This window comes from Ciona robusta, chromosome 1, assembly GCF_009617815.1.
Source record: "Ciona robusta chromosome 1, ASM961781v2".
Classification (NCBI taxonomy): domain Eukaryota; kingdom Metazoa; phylum Chordata; class Ascidiacea; order Phlebobranchia; family Cionidae; genus Ciona; species Ciona robusta.
The window spans coordinates 916118-941015 of record NC_143235.1 but is presented as its reverse complement, the minus strand read 5'-3'; the positions used below and the strand labels follow the sequence as shown (position 1 = coordinate 941015).

At 33.0% G+C, this 24898-nt stretch overlaps 1 protein-coding gene across 2 annotated transcripts; it reads right to left on the bottom strand.

Annotated features, from left to right (window-relative positions):
- Nucleotides 1-294: 294 nt before the first annotated feature.
- On the bottom strand, nt 295-24769 carry LOC149741134 (brefeldin A-inhibited guanine nucleotide-exchange protein 1-like). 2 transcript variants are annotated; one of them, XM_089874392.1, is made up of 39 exons: nt 24505-24768; nt 23804-23946; nt 23174-23204; nt 22725-22851; nt 22101-22247; nt 21167-21280; nt 20682-20747; nt 19522-19575; nt 18432-18489; nt 17899-18021; nt 17475-17600; nt 16995-17118; nt 16713-16766; nt 16137-16248; nt 15475-15597; nt 14899-15135; nt 14399-14507; nt 12806-13007; nt 12416-12562; nt 11769-11939; nt 11229-11313; nt 10493-10658; nt 9890-10029; nt 9047-9175; nt 8516-8674; nt 8049-8160; nt 7740-7880; nt 7326-7478; nt 6796-7022; nt 6340-6454; nt 5659-5816; nt 5170-5393; nt 4280-4455; nt 3794-3958; nt 3038-3168; nt 2635-2800; nt 1961-2090; nt 1589-1706; nt 295-1131 (listed from the first exon to the last, which is right to left on the bottom strand). In XM_089874392.1, the coding sequence occupies exons 2-39, from the start codon at nt 23925-23927 to the stop codon at nt 1009-1011; spliced, it is 5067 nt and encodes a 1688-aa protein (XP_089730518.1). In that variant the 5' UTR covers nt 23928-23946; nt 24505-24768; the 3' UTR covers nt 295-1008. The 2 variants fall into 2 exon arrangements, with proteins under 2 accessions (XP_089730518.1, XP_089730526.1); XM_089874400.1 differs by lacking the exon at nt 19522-19575 and having other exon boundaries at nt 24505-24769.
- Nucleotides 24770-24898: the final 129 nt, after the last annotated feature.

Genomic DNA, 24898 nt, shown 5'->3' with positions numbered 1-24898 from the left:
GACGTCAACGCAGTGCTTCCCAATGTTTTTGCGCCACGCTCAATCTTGCGCCAGTGTTTCCTTTTATATGAAACAGAATACGCGTGTTATAGCGCTACGCCATGCGAGGATAAATAAGTTACGTACTTGGTAACTTGTAAGCGTGCGCAAAGTGTATCAAACAGAACACCCGTGTTATGACTGATCGTGTATTCCAGTGTTAAAGAATTCAGAATTAAATTAACTTTTAACTTAGACTTCCAAAAAATTACTGCTAAGGCCCTTTACTGTTTTTTACAGACAACAAATACAAAATTTTAAAGGTTCAATATTTAATTACTGTATATTTTCAATGTTACGACACACCGAACACAAATTGTACCTACATACATTTGAATTACTAAGCTACTATGAATATATAGTGGCTGCATATATTTGGCTGGTGAGACAGAATTAACAAACCAGCCATTACTAGTTGAAATGTAAATAGGCGAAAATGTTATATAATAGCAATAGTAGTAAGTATAGATATATTGGTCGCGAAAGAAGCTAAAATAATATAAAATAACGGACACGAAATGACAAAGTTTGTGAAATTACAATTCTACGACGAACTGCATTGTAGTTCATTGCACTCGTGTTAGGTTTCCTGGCTCAAAACATTCTTTGTATTCAGTTTATCCATAAGACACAGTGCATAGCTTTTAACACAACAGTTAGTTTAACAAATTTAGGTGAAATCGGTCACTTTTTATGGAAAAAATACAAAATTTCTTGTATTCTTTTTAGAGCGGGATGTTTTCCATCATGATTCGTTGAGATTTCTTCACCAAGCCAAGTGAAAATAAAAAGAAAAATAGGACCTCTATGGCTGCTACAAAAAACAATTTTTCGTTTTTTAATGATCTTCGTTTTTGGCGAATCTTCGTTTTTTGACGAATCTTTGTTTTTCGTTCTTTCAACAATTTTTGTTTTTATATACACACGGAATGCTACCGCTCGATAGGGACCAGAAGGTTGTTAAATATTTCACTTTGATTGTTCATTGCATCGGACGAAATATCTTCGAAGCAGAAAACGAACTTCTGGTTTGATTTCATGCAACAGAAGGTCACATAAAGGGGTGTGGAGGTCACTTGAAAGTAATGTGAACTGCAGGAAAAGTAGATTTCATTAAGATTTGAAAATATTGATTGACCCTACTGGTTTCGCTATACACAAAGTCACAAAGGACAGTTTATAAAACGGGTTCACAAAATTAATAGGTTGAGCAGTAAGTGTTATTACTATGTATGTGTAACTAAAGGAGAGTATATATGAAAGCAGAGTGAACTGGGAAAAAGGCAGATTTTTATTAGGATTTAGAAATCATGTTTGTTGTTATATACGTTGTTTTTTTTACTCGAGACTAATTTAGGACTCTCCTAGTCATCATAAAAAAATAAAATAAAAAGAAATATTTTATAAAAAGAAAACTGTCCTAACCAACATAAAAATACCTATTTAATAAACCTGGTTTACAAAATTTGTGGTAATAAGCCAACTCTGGCCTACATCTCATAACCCCCAACCCAAAAGGGGCTCTCATATACAAAATTTAAATATTTACCTTGTCTCTTCCCATCCTTAGCATGCGTGTTAATATTATCAACAATATTGGTGTCCATGAATCTCTATGCGATTCAGATGTTATGAGAGCAAAATATTTCAATGCGATTTGGCACGTCCTGAAATATATAAATGTCAAAACAATATACATGTAACAACACAGTTAGTTAATATTTGAAAGACCAAGTTTTTTAGCAGTTTAAAATTAAACAATTAATTTTTTTACAAAAGCAATTAACTACAATAAAAAAAAATGTAAAATAAAAAGGTAAAACACAATTAGAAACTGAGTATATAAATTCATTGTATGTAATGTTACATCATTTTAATTAAAAAAATTTTTTTACCAAAACTGTAAATAATTTTTACACACCTGACAAGAACAGTTGTAATTTTTTCGTCACAATTTTCAGCAAGAGCGAGTCTGAATAAGATTCTTAACGCACAAGCGAGACTGGTTGTTTCTTGTTTGATCAAGTTGGGTTTCGATTTACCTTTAAAACCTGAAAAAGCACCATTTTTTAAACAAAATTTTGCCATGATACTGTAGGCCTATAGGGTATGGGTTCAAGGCCTGGTGCTGCTATCATAGGCACCAATGGGGTGGCAGGGGAGGGCATACACTGCATTAATCCGTAAACATTAGAATCAAATTTGTTTTAAACAATACACGTCTACCAGAAAAATAAGGGGGGGGGGGTTAATCAAAAAAATTTCAATTTTCTTTTTTATTATTAATTTTCCCCTGCATTCTAAGTGCAAGTGAATTAATTTTCCCCTGCCTCCCCTGCATTCTAAGTTAGGCAGCTTGCTACCATTGTAAGTCTGCAAAAAACATTGAACAGTAATTGCTCTAACCCAGTGATGACCAATGTATTAAAATGCCTGTCACACACAATAAACAAATTGTCAATAAAGTCGCACGAGTTTCGTAAGTGGGTACTTTTAACCCACATTTTTTAACAAAACCTAACTTAATTTTTTTTTAAATAACCAAACCAATTCTACTATAAGCCAAAAATCCATTTTAAAATAACCAAACCAAACCTGCTTTCCACAAGTTTGTTCTTTGTTCGTTGTCAGAATTAAATCGCTTGGCAAGGACATGTGACTCATGGAGGCAACGAACCATGACAAGAAGTTGTTCTTCGTTCAAGCGTGAAAACATCTCGTCAGGATTACGAATTTCCGTTGTGATGTCACAAGTGTGATCCTAAACCAATCAGAACAGGATATTCATTAAAAAAATAGTTTTTTTAATGTTTTTACTATTTAATTTGTTTTAATTTTTTTTCGTTAAATCTTTATTTCAACTTATCGTTTTTAAAATATTTTTTTACAGCTTAAATTTTTTACAATTCAATTTTTTTAATAAAATTTTTACAGTTGATGGATTTGAAAATAAATGTAACATACATAAAAAACAAGAAAGCCTCAATAATTACTGCACCTGAGCGATTCGTATGTTTGCCTCATCATCGTGCTTTGTGGTGTTGGGGAAAAATAAAATACGGTCGACACATTCTATTAGTTCAGATGTCAATACGCATGATAGTTGCAACTTGAATAACTCATCTCTGCCTGTGTTGTAAAGTATTGGTTGTTTTATAAGGGTAAGGTCTATGGTAGATTTTGGTTCATTACTCCAACATTGTATATGCACATTCATATTATTGTATATCGGTGAGGTTCTACAGTGAGGCACGCCATGGGTATGGGATTTAAACCAGAGTTGGCCCATTACCCCAACATTGTATATGTACATTCTATTCTATATGGGTGAGGTCCTACAGTGAGGCATGTCATGGGACCTGGGATTTAAACCAGAGTTGGCCCATTACCCCAACATTGTATATGTACATTCTATTCTATATGGGTGAGGTCCTACAGTGAGGCAAGCCATGGGATTTAAGCCAGATTTTGGGCCATTACCATACATTAAACTAAAAGTACATAGTTTTAAAATGAAAAGAAATTCTTTTTCCCTTAATCAGAAATAGTAGGGCGGGGAAAATGAGACACCTTTAGCACATAATATCCAAATATCCTGTTTGTGTTTTAAGCAATTAACAACGGTCTATGGGAGTCGTGAGAAGAATGGTTTTATAATTCTTTTAATGTTCTTTGTTTACTACCAATTGGAACGAAAAAATGGAATGAAGATGTCCCATCTTCCCCCAACCTATATACAGTTGTGTGAACCCACCATCTTTTTGTTTCCATTCCAAAATATTATTTGGCGAGACCATTTTAAATACTTTCTGCATGGTTGAACACGATAACTGCCAAACTTCATCCGTGAATTTTTCTCCGTTTGAAAGAATGAGATTCTCGAAACAATTGACACCAGATCGTGCTAATTGTTCATTCTCTGTGATGTCATAATAAACAATCAATTAATATTTATTTAAATTAAAAACAATTTTAGTTCCTTTTTTACTAATTGGAGCATATGGCACTTGTACAAACTAATCAAGAGGTTATTTTTTGTTTAAAATGTTTAGTTTTTTTACACAATTTTATTACTAAGTAAAAATAGTTTTCTGCATCAACAACAAAAAAAATTCTTTGTTAAAATTGTTGGTTAAGTTACAACAATCGTTTATCAACTAATTATTTTTTGAGTTAAAATCTGTGAAAAAACTAAACTAAAATTCATAAAACACAATTTTTCTGTGATAAAAACCCCCACCTTTTTCGACACACCACAGCAGCTGGTTATACACATCAGGTAGTAATGTGGGAGCCAATATATCATAATATTGCGTGAAAACATCACATATGGCGAACAACGCATGGTTACAGGTTGTCGCAAACCAATCTGATTTCTCAATTTGTTGTTCGGGTATTTTCATCTGGTCAAAAATCCTAGAAAAATAATTTTAAATAAGTAACAAAAATTTCAAAATCACGTACACTATGTTTGAAGATATTTTTGTGCAATACATTTTTTGAAAAGTTAAACTCTTTTTAAAAAGGTTTTTACAATTTTTTATTTTCCAAACTTTATTTAATTGTAACTAGACCATTTTTTAGTGAAAGAGGTGGCCCAGTACCCCAACATTGTATATGCACATTCTATTCTATATGGGTGAGGTCCTACAGTGAGGCATGCCATGGGACCTGGGATTTAGGCCAGAGTTGGCCCATTACCCCAACATTGTATATGCACATTCTATTCTATATGGGTGAGATCCTACAGTAAGGCATGCCATGGGACCTGGGATTTAGGCCAGAGTTGGCCCATTACCCCAACATTGTATATGCACATTCTATTCTATATGGGTGAGATCCTACAGTAAGGCATGCCATGGGACCTGGGATTTAGGCCAGAGTTGGCCCATTACCCCAACATTGTATATGCACATTCTATTCTATATGGGTGAGGTCCTACAGTGAGGCATGCCATGGGACCTGGGATTTAGGCCAGAGTTGGCCCATTACCCCAACATTGTATATGCACATTCTATTCTATATGGGTGAGGTCCTACAGTGAGGCATGCCATGGGACCTAGGATTTTTATTCTAGGAATGCCGTATTGCCCCTAAATGCCAACTGACCGAGTAAATAAATAAAATCACCTGAAGATAATTTGAAACAAGTCGTTCCACCAATTCTCCGTGAAAGTATGTCCGTGTGTTTTCATGATCTCGAACATCACTGTGAGACCTCTCGTGCGCACGTCGAGCTTGCATCGACTGATGATGCACGACAGCTCGAATAATATGGGGAACCACCCCCGAACCCATACCCGTTCACCCGTGCGCGACGCCGGGGCTTCGTCCCCGATTAAATCCTCGAAAAGCTGCAAAATTAAAAAGAAGTTTAATTTAATTTTTCAAATAACAAATTTTTTTAAAGAACAAATTTAAATTTTTAGACCAACAAATTCTACATGGGTGAGTTTCTTAACACCAAGTGTTTTTACAAAGAAAAAATGCCTTGCCACTAAGCTAGATTAAAATACTAACTAAAAAAACGATAAAAAGAATGAAAACATGAACCATCTCAAATATGTTAATGAAATGAAATTTAAAACAAAACAATTTCAAATAGTTTTCCACCCATACCTCAGGTTTCAAAGCAACATAATCGGCGCATTGCCGGATAAGACGAATCGCCTCCATGCTCGTATCGGGGAAAGCTGAACAGGAAAACTCACGAAGAGCGGACACCGCATCCTGGAAGCAGTGGATAATGGAGGAGAAGTAGAACTGGAACGTCTCGTCTTGGGAGTGAATAATATTTTAGTACAAAAAAAACATATTTTTATAAATTTAGAAAAACAGTTTTTTTTTTAAATTTAGCATAACAAAAAAAAAAGTTTTTGTTTATGTGTTAAAGAAATAGTCTAGTGAGAGAAGCTAGAATACGAGTCAGATTCGACTCTTTACTTAAGCGATCTTATACTATATATAGTCTATTACATAAATAAATGTACCATATATTTATCCTCGCGTGGCAACAACAGTTCATAAAACACCTTATGCTTGCTTATGAATTACCATGTATGTAACTTTGTGGGTGATTGTTTTTATTTATAGCTGATAGTTTGGACAACTCATTAGTGACCACTGGGTTGGAGCAATTGCTGTTGAGTGTCTTGCCCCAGTGGTTACTAATAGGTTGTCCAAATTCTAAACCATACATAAAAACATTCACCCACAAAGTTACATACATGGTTAAGTCGTATTAAGTGTCTTGCCCAAAGACACATAGTTCATTTCAAACAAGTTTGACACGGAACTCACTTATAATATTAGCCGTTGTTTCGAACGCAAGTTCCACGATGCTTTCATCTTGATGTGAAGCAGCGATCGTAAACACGGTGAAGATATTCTTCCACCCTGACTTTATGTTGGACGCCTGGGGGTTGAAAAGGAAATTAAGTCTTAAACCTCAATGCTAGAAGCCTGGAAATTGATAAAGGCATGAAATCAGGTCCTAACTTTAATGCTTAAGAACATATATGTTGACTTTTTAGTGGCTGTCTAAACATTGGAGAATTTATAACAATTTGAGCTAAAAATGTATAATTTGTAAGTGGATTAAAAATGGTTGGAAAACCTTACAATTAAGTTTAAAATAAATCTAAAGACCCATTAATCCAACTCTAACCATAAACCCATATTTTCTCTGTCTTAAACTGTAGAACAGCCAAACGAATATATTATATCTTAATTCTTATTCAAAAGGGGGGTAATTACCTGCGAAGACACCATCTGTGCGATACAACGAACCACCATATCCTGTATCATTAGGGTTGGGTTATGTTTCATGATATGCTCAAATGGTCGCAAGAAATCCTTTTGGAAACTGAAACCGGGGAGTTCTCCCTTCTCGAGGAACTTGGTTGACAGTTGTCGTAGACTGTCGACGGCAAAGAAAGCTACACCCTCATCATCGCTACAGCCAACTGCATTGAAATGCTCGCCTGTGGGAAATTGACGTTTAGGATTTAGAGTTCAAATTCTTTCTAGGACATATAAACAATACGCGTCAGACAAAACGTTAGAAAAACACTACGTTTCGTTTGCATACAAAATGAGCCGCGAAAAGATCATTTACATTATATGTGCCTGGCAGAAGTATCTAAAAAGAATTCCATAATTTCATTACTATTTAAGTTTAGACATGTAAAAGTAAAATCCTGAAAAATATTATCTACATACAAAGAAAATAAAAATATATATATATATCTAAAAAACAAAATAAATAAACATATAAATCCACTCACCCAAAATAGCCCATATTCTTGACCATTGTATTCTTATCCTCCCCATGTTGTAATAAGAGATTTCAACGATCTTTTGAAGTGAGAACATCCTTGGGTGGGAGGGGTTGCAAAGCTCGTTCAACGAGACTTTGCTCAACCATTGAACAAAATCAACTGGAAAAAAAATGTTAGTTAGACTTTTATACATAGTTCACATTATAGGATTTGAAAAACTAAATAAATTTGCTGATTTTTCATTAAATAGGTATTTCTATTTTAGAATTTTGTTAAATTGTGGTTTTAATCATTGTACCAATAAACTACTAAAAAATAATATTTTAAATTATAGACATAAAATCAATTACCAAAAATACTTAGAAAGTCTAAATGTGTATACGTGTACATATTTAATTAAAATAATAAAAAAAATTTTACCGATAGCATCTCCATCCAAGCGCGTCGAACCAGTGAAAATGCGATCGACTGCGACGACAAAACTTTGCGAACTCGTTTCACCCATCGACTCCTGGATGGTCGCCAACTTCCGCTGCTCCATGCCAAATGTTTTTGTTAAAACTGAAAAAAAGAAGGATAAAACACGGATTTGGAAACATGGAAAATAGAAAAAAGGAAAAAGTTTTAATTAAAAAAAGGAAAACATTAAAAAAGGAATAAGTTTGAATTAAAAATGGAAAAAATTGAAAATGGGAATAAGTTTTGGGCTTAAAAAGTTTTGTTACTTACTTGGGTTATTGTCCATTATACCGGCCGATCTTTTCATGGCTGTTGTTGCTTGGTCTCGCACACCAGATCCAATTAACTGCAGCAGCTCGAGGTGGGAGATGCATTTCAATATCTGGGGATGACAGTTTGTTGGTTAGCATTCAGCATTACATATCAAGATAAAGTTTTGGATGTGTATGGAGAGGTTTATTATTAGGATGTGACACACATTTCAATATCTGGTGATGACGGTTTGTTGGTTAGCATTTACAAAATATGAAACTTAAGTATTACTTTAAAGTTTTATTTTTAAATGTTTAGGTAACTCAAAAAAAGGTCTTAAACCATTAGATGTATTAAGTTCAAAGTGTTTTAAGTTAAAAAGGGTGTTAGGTCAACTCTGGCCTATAGGTCCTCACCCATATAGAATAGAATGTGCATACAGAATGGTTGGTAATGGGAATTGGAATAGAATTAAAAACACTCACTTCGTGCCAAGATTCCTGCAGGTAGTTGCCATCAGTGTAAGCTATCGATATCAAAGTCTTTATAGCTTCAATATTCTTAAGCTTAAGTTCACGAATACCAGCGTTGGCTTGAAGGAGAGAAAACCTTGAAAGAGCTTGAATGAAAGTGTCACGTTCCAACTGCAGTGAAAATAAGTTGTATGAATATCTTTTTTTGTAATTTTTTATTATTTTACTTTTTCCTAACTTTTTTATTTAGAATTATTTTTTGGAATTTTTTTTATTTATTTTTTTTCTATCTAAGTTTTATGTAAATAAGTAGTTTTACATGAATATTATTTGTAAGCATGCATGATGTGTATGAAATAAAATAAGTTATAATACTAAGAACATTTAGTGACATTAATGTGTTTTTATCAGCTTTAAGTTAAAAATTACTGCTTTTTTACATTCGTTTTTTTAAAAAATAAATCTTTTTTTTTATTTTTTTAAAAACAAAAATTCTCTGTTTTCATTTTTTAAAATAAGTTTTTGTATTAAATAAATACTTACAGAAAGGCCAAATATGCAAGCCACACGGACTGCATATCTCATCCCATCTAAACATAGACTTGTAACTTGTTTGTCCTCAAAATCCTGAAGGCCCATTGAGAAGGCAACCATGAGGGATCGCCAGCATAACTGTGTGGAGAAAATTAATGAATGAGCACGTATTTCATATTGATATTGAGCACGCAAAGGTAAAAACAATAAAATTATTGAATGGGCACGTACTGTTTAATGAGCAATAAACACTCAAATTAATTAAGGGGCACGTAATTTTAAATAGCAACAGAATAAATGGGCACATGAGATTAAGCTTGCATTAGCAGAGTTAAGGAGTAAATATGCGTTATACAAAACAAATATAAATTATATTATAAAAATATTCTGATTTTTCAGTCCAAAAAAAAAAAATATTTTTAAAATAATTGACCTGCAAAAAAAAATTCTTAAAACAAGACAGCCATGGCGCCGATCCTGGGTATGCGGCGCATACTTCAGAACATTTATAGGGTATGCGGCATACCCATTTTCCAACGCTAAAGCCTAGTGGTCTCATTCTTTTGCTAAAGCAGGTGCGCAGTACGTTGCATTTACGAGCGTAACAAGTATTTATTGCAAACGTATTAATACTTTACTTGATCGCATGCGCGAAAAGGAAAATATTTAACCTGTTTTCAAGCAACTGCAGGCAAAAAAATCAAGGGGACAATCGGTATTATGGCGCAAATTATTACGGCGTGAATTCCTATTGTGTCGAAATAGGAAATTGGCTAAGACAGCAGTTGTATAAATATAGATTTATGCCGACAACAAAGTTTCCAAAAAAAGTCTAAAAATTGTTTTGTTTACCTTAAACATAGGTCTAACATGTTCATAATGTGTGGTGCAAATGAACTCGGCTTCCACGTGGCTTGCTGCTTCCATTAAAGCTTTAGCCGTGCTCGCCATGTCTTGCATCTCCCGTAGCCTCTGTGCTGCTGGTGCTATACCTGGTGGAAAAAATGTACAAACTTTAATATTTGCTGTTGCTTTTGGTCAAGATGTTTCAGATACACACACTATAGGCCTGGGTAAAAACATTTTTGTTCAGACCTTAAGTTTTTGTTGTGTTTGGTCATTGTTGTAAACTTTGTTTAATTTTAAAAAAAGCTTAATTTTTTGTTGTGTTCGGTAAGTGTTGTAAAGTTTGTAGTTATAGAGATGGAAGATTCTTGTGTAAAGAAATACAGTAAGGATCTGGTGCTACAAAAACAGAACAGACAAAAATCAAGTCTAGTAAATTGTATAATATAAGATATATTTCTCCTAAATGACATCATCAGTCTCTTATTCAAATAGAAACAAAAGTACCTAAAAGATTGGCATTTAGACTTTTATTGCACGTTTGCAGGAAGTGGATGTTGCCCTCTATATGGGTAAGGTCCAAGAACAAACGAATTTTTCACTAAGTACCTTTCAAAGTTGAAACTTTGTTGTCACTTCGTGTCGGTTTGATCGAAATTTCCTTCTTCTTGATTTGATCGTAAATATTCTCGAGGTATTCACTTGGGAGATCTTTACTATCGTTGATTCCTCGGTTCATACGAATGTAATCTTCCTTTGTCATCTTTCGCTTTACCTGTGGATGGTGGTGTCTATGTGGTAACGATTCACGAGAATGATGGTGTTTATGTGGTAACGATTCACGAGAATGATAAGATATTTCATGTTTATTACGATTCATGAGGTTTTTCATTTGTATCACGATTCATGAGATATACCATGTGATCAAGATTCATGAGAATAATGAGATATATCATGTGATCATGATTCAAAAGACTGATGAGATATTTCTTTCATGTGTATCATGATTCATGAGGTTTTTCATGTGTATCACGATTCATGAGAGGTGACTGATATGATCATGAATTATTTTTCAAGTTTTTTCATATATGGCATTTGGCCAATGAGTTGTTATTCATGTGATTACGATTCATGAGATATTTCATGTGATTACGATGAGATGTTATTTATATAATTAAAGTTTTTGTTCATATTTTGTAAGTGACCAATAAGTTGGTATTTATGTTATCAAGGTATTTTGGAGCAAAAACTTTACTTTCATTATTATGCATAAAATAAAAACCTTCATAAAAAATGTAAAACAAAAAAACAAGCTTCAGAATAATGCCATATTTTATAAACCGACCTGTGAGCTGTGTAGATCAGTAGTGAGCATGATGACGCTGTAACCGAGGACATACGCGGCATCGGCTGATGCAAATATTGTTCCACTGCAAGAAATGTAATGAATTATATTCTGTTACTTCTGCTACCAGGCATAAAGTAAATAATTTTTTAGTGGCTCATCTGGTATTAATATAAATTATGTCGTGAAAACGACTTCAGAAATGCTTTTAAATCTGGAAGGTAACATATTAATAGAAAGAAAATAGAACGAGTACCTCTAACATTACATCTATGGACTTTATCCATTTAAATTACAGAAACAAACAAAACTTTTAACTCACTGGAATGCAATAAAACATAATACCATCCCTGTTTTAAACATAAGAAAAACATTACCCAGTTCACACATAGAAATCTCATGTATATAAAATACAGAAACAGTAAAAATTTTTACCCACCAAGACACAAAAAATTTAATTCACAAAAAATATAACGTGTTTCAAAAAAATGAGAACCATTACACCTACGCAACTTATAACATTCTAGTTAATCCACTCACTGAGGGTTGCAGTCACAATATCGACTCGCGAACTTCTCCATCAAACGATCGATCTTCTGAGCTTCCCCTGGAAGGCGGAATCCTTCCAAGAACCTCCGGATCGCTGTCACAAAGTCCAAGGATGAGAAGTCGAGATTATCGATGTACGAGTACATCACTTCCTTGTTCCATCTATTGGTAAATAAATGGGTTATGACATCATTATTGTGATGTCATCAATTATGACATCATCATTGTGATGTCATCAATTATGAAATCAATAATTGTGAGTTGCGACATCATTAATTGTGACATCATCGATTATGACATCATCAATTATGACATCTTTAATTTAAGTAATTTACCACCTAAAGTTCAAAGCAACTTAAAAGTTCATATTTACAAGGATGGGATCACAATGGCAATTGTTACGTCAACATGGTTTTTTTTGCATCTGCTGCAAAACCTTAATATAATAAAGGGGGGAATATTTCAATGTAAATGGGTGTTGTGGATTCAATCTGGTGGCATGAATGACTAACACAGGCTTCTTGGGTGTTGAGTTAATGGGCCAAATGTGGCCTTAATCTCAGGCAATTGGCAAAGGCCTCACCCACATAGAATAGAATATATTATAAATTAAATGAAGATCTTTAAGTTTAACATACTTATCATGTTCTCCAATGTAGTCGCCGATTTCTGACGGGTTTAATCGAGTTTCAGAGTGAAGGAATTCTGCCACGTCATTTGCAGTGTTGCCGATCATACCTTGCGCTTGTAGGAATGCAATGCCTTTAGATGGCTTCCGGTTGAACCTGAATTTAAATTGAAACACTGAAGAAAAACGGTTAGAAATATATGTTGGGTTTAAGGGGTAAAATGGTCCATGTTTTTGTTTCTTTTTCTCATCCAATTTTGTAGAAAACAAATATTATTTACAGAATTATATAACCATATCCTCACGACCCTAAAAGAGGGATGCAATTGTTTTTGCCAACAACTCTTTAGAGCATATTTCGACAAACTTTTTTGGGGGCACATTTTTACTAAAATCTCACATTAGGATTCCTTGTTCCAAAATGTCCTTTTGCTGTTTCATAACTTCGAGGGTTTCTGGATTGTCAGCTGCTCCACCAGGAGCGCTGTTGAGCAAGTGGTCTGAAGTATCTGAGTTAAGGGAATGCGTGCTATCCATGTTCGATACCGATGAAGTGATTGACAGGTTGCCGGGGTTGCCAGGCTCTGGCAGATGCTCTTTGCCTGGTTGGAACATTTTAACATTAAAATCTTCAAAACTTTAAAACCTAATGAAGTCTTATGAAATCTTACCATTTTTTGTTGAACATTTTAACAAGAAAAAACTAGATTAAAAATTTTAACAATAATAACTTCAAATCCTAATAAAGTCTTTTTAAGAATGGCAAATAAATGATAGAATAAAATTAACTTATAATATATGCAGCAAAGGTAACGGTATATTAAAAAAACATACTTTAGGAGCTGAAGAAAAAGTTACTAATTACTTTTAATTTAGTGAAACTTACAACAAAAAAGTTAAGTGAAAAATGAAATGTTACAAAAATATATGAATTAGGAGTCATTTGCATAGAAAACATAAATTATCATCAATTGCACAAAATCTTACCCAAATTTATTATTATTTTTAATTTAGTAAATTTACAAAAATATGTATATAAGTGAAAAAGTTACAGAAATATAAGAATTAATATTAATTGCATAAAATTTAGGTGTGACATATAGTGAGGAATAAAATAGGTTTAGGATAATGGGACAATCCTGGTCTAATACCTAGGACCCATGGCGTGCCAAACATAGAATAGAATGCCATGCTGTCAGACCTCACCCACATAGAATAGAACAAATGGTTTGATGAATCTTATCCAGAAGTGACTTATAAAACTTTTATATAAAAATATATAAAATATATAAACGCGAAAAAGCTACATATAAAAAGCAAAAAAAGGCTACATATAAAAGCAAAAAAGCTACATATAAAAGCAAAAAAGCTACATATAAAAGCAAAAAAAGGCTACATATAAAAGCAAAAAAGCTACATATAAAAGCAAAAAAGCTACATACAAAAGCAAAAAAAGGCTACATATAAAAGCAAAAAAGCTACATATAAAAGCAAAAAAGCTGCATATAAAAGCAAAAAAAGGCTACATATAAAAGCAAAAAAGCTACATATAAAAGCAAAAAAACTACATATAAAAGCAAAAAAGCTACATATAAAAGCAAAAAAAGGCTACATATAAAAGCAAAAAAGCTACATATAAAAGCAAAAAAGCTACATATAAAAGCAAAAAAGCTACATATATAAGCAAAAAAGCTACATATAAAAGCAAAAAAGCTACATATAAAAGCAAAAAAAGGCTACATATAAAAACAAAAAAAAGCTACATATAAAAGCAAAAAAGCTACATATAAAAGCAAAAAAGCTACATATATAAGCAAAAAAGCTACATATAAAAGCAAAAAAGCTACATATAAAAGCAAAAAAAAGCTACATATAAAAGCAAAAAAGCTACATATAAAAGCAAAAAAGCTACATATAAAAGCAAAAAAGCTACATCTAACCGCAAAATAGCTACAGAAATATAAGAATTATCATTATTTGCATGAAATCTTACCCAGATGTGACATGGAGTGGGGATTAATGTAAAGTTCCGAACTCCAATCCACCATCGACTTTGTGATCATCACCAAACATTCCAAACTCTTCTTCCGCATCATGTGCTCCTAGATGCAAGGATCATGGATAATGAGTGTTTTATAAAGAAATAGTTTTGCGGATCAATTTCTGGATTACTTGTGGGATATGAGAGTCACTTTAAAGAGGACAGATGCTGAGACTCCGAAAAAAGACTTTTTCAGTTTGGGGAAACTTTTAAGATTATTTTTTTGGACAATTTTTGATCACGTTTTTAAAAAATATTTTTGGAATATTTTTTTAGATTCTTTTTAAAGTTTTTTTTTAAGGGGGGATCATTTTTGACCTAAATTTGTTCATTTTATTTTATTCTATTTCTATAAAGCCTTTTTTTGTGAAGCATTTTTTCATTCTTTTTTAACTTCTCAAAGTTCTTATTAACCCCCACAAAACATTCTAACTTTTAATGAACACACATACCTGTGCTGGTGTTATGCCGACGTGATTATGGGATACTTGAGCTATTTTGCATAACAGGGTGACCAGCTGGTGGAAAACATTAGCTGCATTTATGTCACAGTCGTAGTTGACGTATATGTCCACCATGCATTGAGCATCCGAGCAGATCTTCAACAAAGTCTCAAGCACCATCCATTTATGCTGGAAGGAGGAGGACGAAGACTCAAGGATGTTGAGGAAGATCTCTTTGAAGAAAACCTAAAAAAATAAACAAAAATTAGATAAAGTTTCTTCTTTTTTTGACAATCTTTCGTTTTATAAAAAATTACCATATAAGATATTTGTATATGTTTTTTATCATTTTTGGGTGGATTTTTAATTTTATAAAACGGTATTTTAAGTGTATTTACTTTAGTTTTACAAATAAAATCAACAAATTTATATGTTTTTATTATTTGGTTTTATTTGTTTCTAATTTTGTGTAATTTTTAAGTAATTTTATTTGTAAAAAGTAAGTGTATTACTAAAACTATACAAATCATCAAATTGTACTGTAGCTTTAAACATTTTAAATACACAAACACCACAAACAAATACCTGTATCTGCACTTTCAAATGAGTTTTAAAATTTTCCAACAATTTGACGAAGATTTCAAGGGAGAGGTGGAAAACATCGGGAACCGATGAAACCCCGTTTTTACTCAACGCCACGCAGAGGTACTGAAGGTAAGGAATGGGAATGATACATATGAGTGTTTTACTACTATATGGGTTATGGGTTGTGTATGGGTTAGGCCCTGCAACAAAACTTCTTTATTTTTAAACCAAAGTCAAATCGTTTCCTCTTAAATTTTTAAAAAGTCCATTTTTTTAATCCCAATTTAATTTTTTAATTTTTTTTTAAATCTTTATGCTTGATAACTTATACTTGTATTTAAGTATTAAATGTATTTAAGTATTATCACTCAGGAACAAATAAATTTCACCTGTTTTATCTAAACTGCATTGTACAAATATCGCCCCAAATTATTGAAAATTTAAAAACATTTCCTAAGTATTGTAGAAAATACAAAAAATGTAACTAAATTTTAACAACGTCACCTCAAATATTAATAAATTTACAGAAAAAAATTTACTTGTTTTATCGGGTAAATAAACATTATCATTACCCTTGACCTGACATAAAAATATTTCAAATACCTTATGATAACTCAGACTAAATGAATTTGTTAAATGTCACTAAAAGGAAAAAAATTTACTTGTTTTATTGCGTTAATAAACATATCATTATCCTTGAACACGGGACCAGCCGATTGTAAGATTGAATGGAGAAGATGTAACGACAGAATCTTCGATCGAAGCTCATGGGATCTGTGAGGACCAGTAACGTTGGGTTACAAGGAGTTTTTGCAAATGTTTTATTTTCGCCTATGCACAATTGAAGGCCACTAACCAAGTCAAAATTCAAGCCACAATTTGGAGATAAATTTTAATACTGGAAACTCCAACAGCCTTAAGTTTTAAGGAGGACCAGTAAGGTTGAGTTACAAGGAGTTTTTACAAATGTTTTGTTTCCGCCTATGCACATTTTAATGCCATAAAATTATTTTGGCAAGTTAAAATCACAATTACATATTTCAAAGTCATAAAGTTAAATTGAAAATTTAAGGTGAAAATTAAAAGCCACATTTTAAAGCCTTAAATCCAAGCAGGTAATGTAAAGGCCACAATTTTAAACCAAAAATACTCAAAGGAGACATAAATTCTCAACTTTAAGGGCCCTCCCCTGCCTATTGACTTAAAAAGGCGGACCACGCCTATACAAGCGAACTTACTTTGGGTCAGGTGGGCCATCTGATAATAACTTCATGCTCAATTTGCAGAAACTCCTGAAAGATTAAAACATTTTTTTACATGTTTCATTTATGTCTTTAAATATTTTTAGGATACTGATATTGATAGGAAGTCCAAACACTTGTAATCCAGCATTAGGCGATGGAAACTACTAAAAAGAACACAGTTGAATTGTAAATTTGACCCGCATACTAGGTAATCAAGTACTTTACTAATATAGAATAGAAATTGATATGCCAGATATATTAAACTTAAACTGATACCTAAACACAAGGAAAGCATCTTTTTGCAGAACATGCGAAAAGTTGACGCTCCTCTTAAGAAGATCATCGTTGTAGGAGCTTGTTGCATCCGATGATGTAACGGATAAACGGGAGGACATGGAAGCTGGGAAGGAAGAGGGTTGAATGAGGAGCAAATAGTTAAGTTTTATTTAATCACAAACCACCACATATAGTGCCGTGTTATAATGACTGTAATTTCACGCCACGCGAGGTTACATTAATTTAAAACACAAAATTGAATATGGAAATATTTTTAAGTTGATTTTATGAACAGGTTCCAAGTTCATAGCTTGCTACTGACTCGCTGTTACCATTCCGATTTAATAAAAAAAAACATAAAACTGTGAAAACAACAGTTTAGTTAATATATAAAAGAACTTACTTTAGTAAAAAAAAAATAAAAAATAAACTCCAAATATAGACAAAAAAATTAAAAATCTTGTTTAGTTTTTAACTGACCAAGTTGATCGAACTCTGCTTCTTCTTCTTCGTTTTGTGCGACGACAAAATCGACGATGTTTGAAACTATTTCTTCAACGACTAAACTTGCTGAATCATCTGATGACTCAGCTACTCCGTTCACAACTGAAAAAATTCAGAAAAATAATTTATTATTTAAAAAAAAAGATTTTTATATGTTTTAAAGAAAATGGTGTAAAAGTGACAAAAACAGTTAGCTAATTTTTTTTTGTTTTAAATGGTGCAAAAACACATATATTGGTCCAAATATATTCAGTATGACCCTTTCTGGTATTACAAATTTAATTAGACTCCTATTTCTGCTCTTCATTTGTGTGTTACAGTTTTGATTTGTACGACCCGTATTAAAACTTATTCATCGAAGTACTTTGGAGCGAAATTAACAACTTATTCAACAAACTACCTTGGAATGCTCCATCCTCAGACTCAGTTGCTCCATTTTCTTCACCCTTTTGTGATGTCATAATACCATTTGTGTGATCAGCAATCATACTGGTGTGGTGTTGGTCACTTTCTGGTGCATCATCTATAAAAACAAAATATATTACTGTGGGGCAAAATGGGATATCGTTAGCAGCTTAATCCCATATTTCCTAAACGTGTTTTTAACAGTTGACAATGCTGTTTTAGGGTTGTGAGGATATAAGGTTATATAATTCTGTTAAAACTTTGTTAACTACCAAATGGGAAGACAAAAGAGAATAATGCAACATCTTATGCCACCTTACTATATAATATTTATTTATAGTGGGAATACTTATAAAAAAAATTAAATTTTTGTTATGTACAGCTGACATTTTAGACAAATCACTAGTGACCACTGGGTTGAAGCGATTGTCATTTAAGTATTTTGCCCAAGAACACAACACCCACAATATTAGCAGTATCGCATCTCAAGTTAACTTCATTAAATACACACAGATCCATATACCGTACCTTGAACAATTTCTCCATTTTGTTCATTTATTGGAACTTGTATTGACTGGTTCAATTCCTGAAGAAAAACAATTAGTTAAGATTTTAACTTAAAGGATTTAGTTCAGTGGGTTCTAAACTGTGTGTTGCAACGACTTGGTGCATTGTTTTAATGTTTAAATGTGTTCTATTCTATATGGGTGAGGTCCCATAGTGAGGCACGCCAATGGTACTGAGATTTAGACCGAGTTAGCCCATTACCCCAACATTTTAAATACACATTCTATTCTATATGGGCGAGGTCTTACAGTGAGGCATGCCATGGGTACTGGGGTTTAGGACAGAGTTGACCCATTACCCCAACTTTGTATATGCACATTCTATTCTATATGGGTGAGGTCTTACAGTGAGGCATGCCATGGGTACTGGGGTTTAGGACAGAGTTGGCCCATTACCCCAACTTTGTATATGCACATTCTATATATGAGTGAGGTCCTACAGTGAGACATGCCACGGGACCTGAGATTTAGGCCAGAGATGGCTCTTTCCCCAAATATTGTATATGCACATTCTATTCTATACGTATAAGGTCCTATAATGAGACAAGGCCAGGGCCAATCTTGGTCCAAATGCTAAGACCCACGGGGTGCCAGGTTGTAGGTATTCATAAGAATATAAACCTAATAAAAGTTAAAGTCAGAAATACAGTTTTGGTATTTATATACAAATATCAACCCAAACGATTGTCTTAATTGATTAAAGCTTGGTTTTTTTGTGGGATTATGTGTTAATGTATTAGCAACACAAGCTTATACAAACGGGAGTTAACTGTTAGTCGATTCATGCTTTTGTTTTTTAATATTTTTGGCGTCAAATAACTTGCTTAGCTTGATACTGTATGACGAGCGATCGCCGATCATGCACAGTGAAATGATATAAACAAGTCATCCGGTAAAAAAACTGTCAATTTTATGGTTAAAAAATTATTACTTTTAGACCAGAACTGCTGATGTAAAAACAAGCAAATTAATAAAAATTACCATTTTTTTCTAATTTTGTTCAGGGCAGAGGTGCCAAAAATGTTATTATGCAAATATGCCATATATTTCACCTGTTCAGTCTCTTTCTCTTCTTGAAGTTTTTTAGCCAAGCTTTTGTCATACTCCTACAGGGTAAGTAACACAGCATAAGCCACATATGTTAGTACATACAAAACTACTGGATTATTTGTGGCAAGTATTTTAATACAGGAAGGTAAAAAATGTTTCATGTAAAGTATGTTAACAAGCTTTTAGGCCATGCAAAGTCTAAAACCACAGAATACTAAGATACTATGGTAAAAGTACTGTATTTTTACATCCCTGGGGCAGTTTATACTATTTTTGTGTTATAATAATAAGATGGGACACCTTTGACTCATAATATCCAAATATCCTGATCGTGTTTTAAACAATTAACACCGGTCTATAGGAGTTGTAAGGATACGGTTTTATAATTCATTGAATGTTCTTTGTTTACTACCAAATGGGACGAGAAAATAGAATAAAAAGGTGTCCCATCTTTCCCCATCCTACTATAATATAATATATTTTTTATCTAAAGAATTATGTATATTAAGGGTGTATCTGTATATAACAAAAATAATTAAATCAAAGGGGGGAGGGTTGTAAACAACACTCCTTTTGAGTTTTAATAATATAAGATACGGATTTTTATATTGTGGTTATGTCTGTTTCACCCTTTGATATGAGCGTTTTTAGAATATTGACAACCTTGAGACCTTGTTTCACCCTTATGTTTGTTTCTTATGTCACTGGTTAAACTTTGTCTCACAGCGGTTATTATGAGTGAATTGCATCGTCACTTAACTAGAATAAGATGATCAAGCTAAATGCATTGATGTAATGCAATATTGCTTAAAACTATCGGGGGAAAGGAATTTTTACATATCTAAACACTGTACTGTACACAACACAAAACAAGTAGAAAAACAAAAATAAAAACATGAAAAAAAAAAACAAGAAGAAAAACAAAAAAAAAAACAAAAAGAAAAACAAAAAGAAAAACAAGAAGAAAAACAAGAAGAAAAACAAAAAGAAAAACAAAAAGAAAAACAAGAAGAAAAACAAAAAGAAAAACAAAAAGAAAAACAAAAAGAAAAACAAGAAGAAAAACAAAAAGAAAAACAAAAAGAAAAACAAAAAGAAAAACAAGAAGAAAAACAAGAAGAAAAGCAAGAAGAAAAACAAGAAGAAAAGCAAGAATACATACCGCTTGTGCTTCCATTCTTGAGAAGATTACGTTGAGCATTTGAGTCAGAGTCGCCCTCGCTGTCGTCTGCCAGACAACGGTAATCAAACATTATTTGATGGATTATTTAAATATGAAACTAGTTTGGCAAGATATAGGAACCCAAATATGAACAAAATATAGAAATGCTGGTGAACATGTATATATTAAACTATTATTTTATAGAATTATAAAATCTTATAAAACATTTTTAGCATTATATAAAATACTATAAAACATAGCATTATAAAACAAGCTATCATTTTTATAGCATTAAGAAAACATTTTTTCAGCATTATACAAAATTATATAAAACATAGCAACATTTTTTCATTAGTTTTTTTTTCAAGGGTTTAGTAAATTCCATTCGGAAAGAAAAATAAATTAAACATTTATGCATTTTTATTCGTATTTAAATTCTTATATATTTAAATAAAATCAAAAATTGAACTTAAAAGATGATTTACCTGGTTCACCATGTTTCGCGAAGCAAGATAAATGTTATAACACGTCCTCACTGCTTGAAGTAACGTTCCTTCATGGATTTCACAATTATTACTTGTAACTGCTGTCAGAAGTACCTTGAAAAAGAAAGGGAATTTTGCTGATGCTGCTGTTAAAAATAGTATGACGTATGTATAGTACTGTAGGGGAAGATGGGACATGACATATGTATGTCTGTAGGGGAAGATGGGACATGACATATGTATAGTACTGTAGGAAAAGATGGGACACCTTTAATATTTATTTCCTTGTCCAATTTGGTAGTAAACAAAGAATATTCAAAGAATTATAAAACCATTTTCTCACAACTTGTTAATTGATTAAAAGAAAACACAATCAGGATATTCTTACAGTATATGCTAAAGGTGTCTTTACTTCTGCCACCCTGCTATATATATATGTGAATTTGTATTCTGATATACTGTATACAGTGTATGAATTGTGTATTAATGCATAATAGATTTAACATGATTGTACAAGAGAATGATGAAGTTATAAATAAAGGCTGCAGTCTTAACACTAAAACATCATTGTTAAAGTTAATGACTGTATCACACCCAAAGAATAAACAATATTTAAATGAGACACCCAAGACAGCAGCTAGGTAAGAATTCGCCAACAACATTTAAGAAAACTGACTCCTACAATTTACATAGCCGCATAAAATAAATATATTGAAGTCGACGATAAACAAATCCCACAATTTAAAAGCTGGCTTCTTTTTACTTTCGGCAGCTATAAGACTAGCAAAAAATCTACATAAAATTGCAAATAATATTAAGGTCTCATACAAGTGCAAGCAGTTACATAAAACACTCTTCCAAAAGGTATAAAAACAAATGTAGATTTTAAAAAACAAATGTAGTACTCTGAAGTATAAAAACTAAATGTAGCTACCTTTATGATTTGTAATTGAACATGTTCGTCTGTTTGTATTCCATTAAAACATTGGCAAATGGCATCAATTACTCGGTCAATTAAACGCTTGCCCGGCACTGATGAATCAGGTGCATTACCCACTAGAATCCCATATACAATCATTTTCTGATAAAAAAAAAGAAGTATCTCTAAATATTTTATAAGTTAGGGGGGAAAGACACATCTTCTGAGAAGAGAAAATGTATATGTTAGCTTTAGGTGCTTAAAACAGAGGTTTTTTGGTCAGTTTTAATACAAACATGACAACTCATGTTCCCATGCCCTTATGGGCAAGACACTTAACGGCAATTGCTCCAACCCAGTGGTCGCTTGTGGGCTGTGTGTTGAGGTTAAGGGCCAACTCTGGCATAATTCTCAGGTTAGGTCCCCTGACATACCCTCACTGTGGGACTTTACCCATTCCATACAGAATAGAAAGTTATTACCATTCTATAAGTCATAATATAACCTACTGAAAATTAACCATGCAGAAAACGTTTTCCACATACAACAGGCGTATATTATAATAACAAGCCCAAGTATCAGGTTCCATAGCATGGCCTGCCAAGTAACTTGATGTTCTAATTCATATAGAGTATTTACCTGTAAGCAATCGAGTGCAGCAGTGACAATACTGGGTGATTTTGATTTACAAGCCATCTCGAAGACAAGGAAATATCGGTCTGCCTCAATGATTGTGAAAGGAGACTTGGGCGGTCCATCCCCAGGACTAATGAACAAAAAACTTGTTTAATCTGGTTCAAACTGGATTTAGATCAAAACAAGATGCCCAGACAAGAATTTAACTACTTTTTAGCACAAACTGGCTCCGGCATAATTTCCTTTTTTAAGTACACAATACACAGACATAATATATATATATATATATATATATATGAATGTATAAATGACTAATTAAATGTAACTTGTTTTATCCTCGACTGGGCGAAAAACGACAGTCGTTATAACATAGGTGTTTTGTATCATACACCTTGTGTATATATACCTCATTTCATATGTAAGTACTTGTTTAGTTTAAGAATTAAATTTACCTGTCATGTTCCAGGTCCTGTTTGATTTCATCTGAAAATAAAACTTGATTTTTGAAAATTACTTCAATGAAAATAAAAAAAAATTTTTGGACTAAATAAAATATAATATAATAATATAATATATATATTTTTTTTGTACTAAGTATGAACACAGTAGGATTTTGTCTGACAATATAGCTCAGTAGTTAGGTGCTTGTATAGTAACTGTTTCGATGCTCTACACTGATTCAGTGATTCTTATATGTATTTGTATCAGTGTATGTGTATTTGAAAATAAACACTTAACGGCAATTGCTTTAACCCAGTGGTCACTAATGGGTTGTAGCACCCTGGATGTTGGGATAATGGGCCAACTCTGGTCTAAACCTCAGAAACCATGGCGTGTCACTGCATGACCCTACCCATTTAGAATAGAATGTGCATATACAATGTTGTGGTAATGGGTCAACTCTGGCTTAAATCCCAGGTCCCATGGTGTGCCTCACTGTAAGGCCTCACCCATATAGAATAAAATGTACATATACAATGTTGTGGTAATGGGTCAACTCTGGCTTAAATCCCAGGTCCCATGGTGTGCCTCACTGCAGGGCCTCACCCATATAGAATTTATAAAATTCAACAAACACATACCTAGCGCTAAACGACAGGCTTTCTTAAGTTGTGAATTCTGAGATCTCTTGAGCTCTTTATCAGCAAGTATTCGTTCCAATGCGCGAGTTAAAAACATGCTTCGTGTCTGTTTACTTTGCTGCATTCCGAGAATCGAATTCAATCTGAAAATTATAACAGACTTTATTTGCAGCAATTTTTTACATATTTTCAAAGTTATTTTCAATACAAACTGCAGACTTTTTTTCAAAAAAAATATACAGTGTGTATTGGAGAGGCCTAAGGAACACTTTAGAAAGTCACTGGTCACTAGGGGTAAGTATAGGCCTATGCTACCCTAGCATTTTTTTCCACAGTGGCGTCATGGGATTAGTCCTTAATAGTAATAGTACCAAATAATAAATTAATATAGGTCGTTGCATGGCAGGAAAACGATAGTTGTTGGAACATGGATGTTCTGCTTCATAGCTTACGAGTTACCATTTAAGTGACTTTACCCTCACATTGCAGGGCAACGGTAGTTGGTTTTCATACTGAAGTTCTGTTTCATACTCGTACCCTTTTAGGCCTAATTTTTTAATTTATTTATTTAATGTAGCCTATGGCTTGTTTTGTTTAAGCACATGTTAGGTACTATAGGTAAATAAAGCATTAATGGCTTGGTCCACATTTTACATAAAAGTTTCCACAGTTAACAAAGTAAATCACCCAAACTAACTTACCAAGTTAATGAGATTCTTAGAGTGACATCGGTTGTTTGGTTTCCCTATATGTTCGTATAACGTTCAATGTAAAGTACTCAATTTGTAATCAGTAACACAACTGAGACAGAACAGCAACTGGTCCTAAATTCTACTCCAATACTTATTATCCTATGGTAAAACAAAATAAGCGGCACTATAGTGAATAAACATAAAGCGGCACTCCGCTACCTTTCAGAATAGGCTGGTGGAAAGTGTTAGAGGTTGGTGTTTAGGGGTTAGTAGTTAACAAATAAGGTGGGGGTGGGGGGGATTCTTTACTAGCACCAAATAAGCAATTTATGCCAAAATTGTCCTGTAAAACGATGGTATATAAACGATAAACATTCCATTAATTCAACCAAAACAACTGACC

What these genes read in the sequence shown, in the direction of transcription:
- LOC149741134 (XM_089874392.1), bottom strand. Translation starts at nt 23,927, where the DNA reads ATGCAGCAAAGTAAACAGACACGAAGCATGTTTTTAACTCGCGCATTG. An exon ending in CTGCACTCGATTGCTTACAG is followed by an intron (nt 22,248 to 22,724) that starts GTAAATACTCTA and finishes TTTTTTTATCAG; the next exon opens with AAAATGATTGTATATGGGAT. An exon ending in TATTGTGACTGCAACCCTCA is followed by an intron (nt 11,314 to 11,768) that starts GTGAGTGGATTA and finishes CATTTCTTGCAG; the next exon opens with TGGAACAATATTTGCATCAG.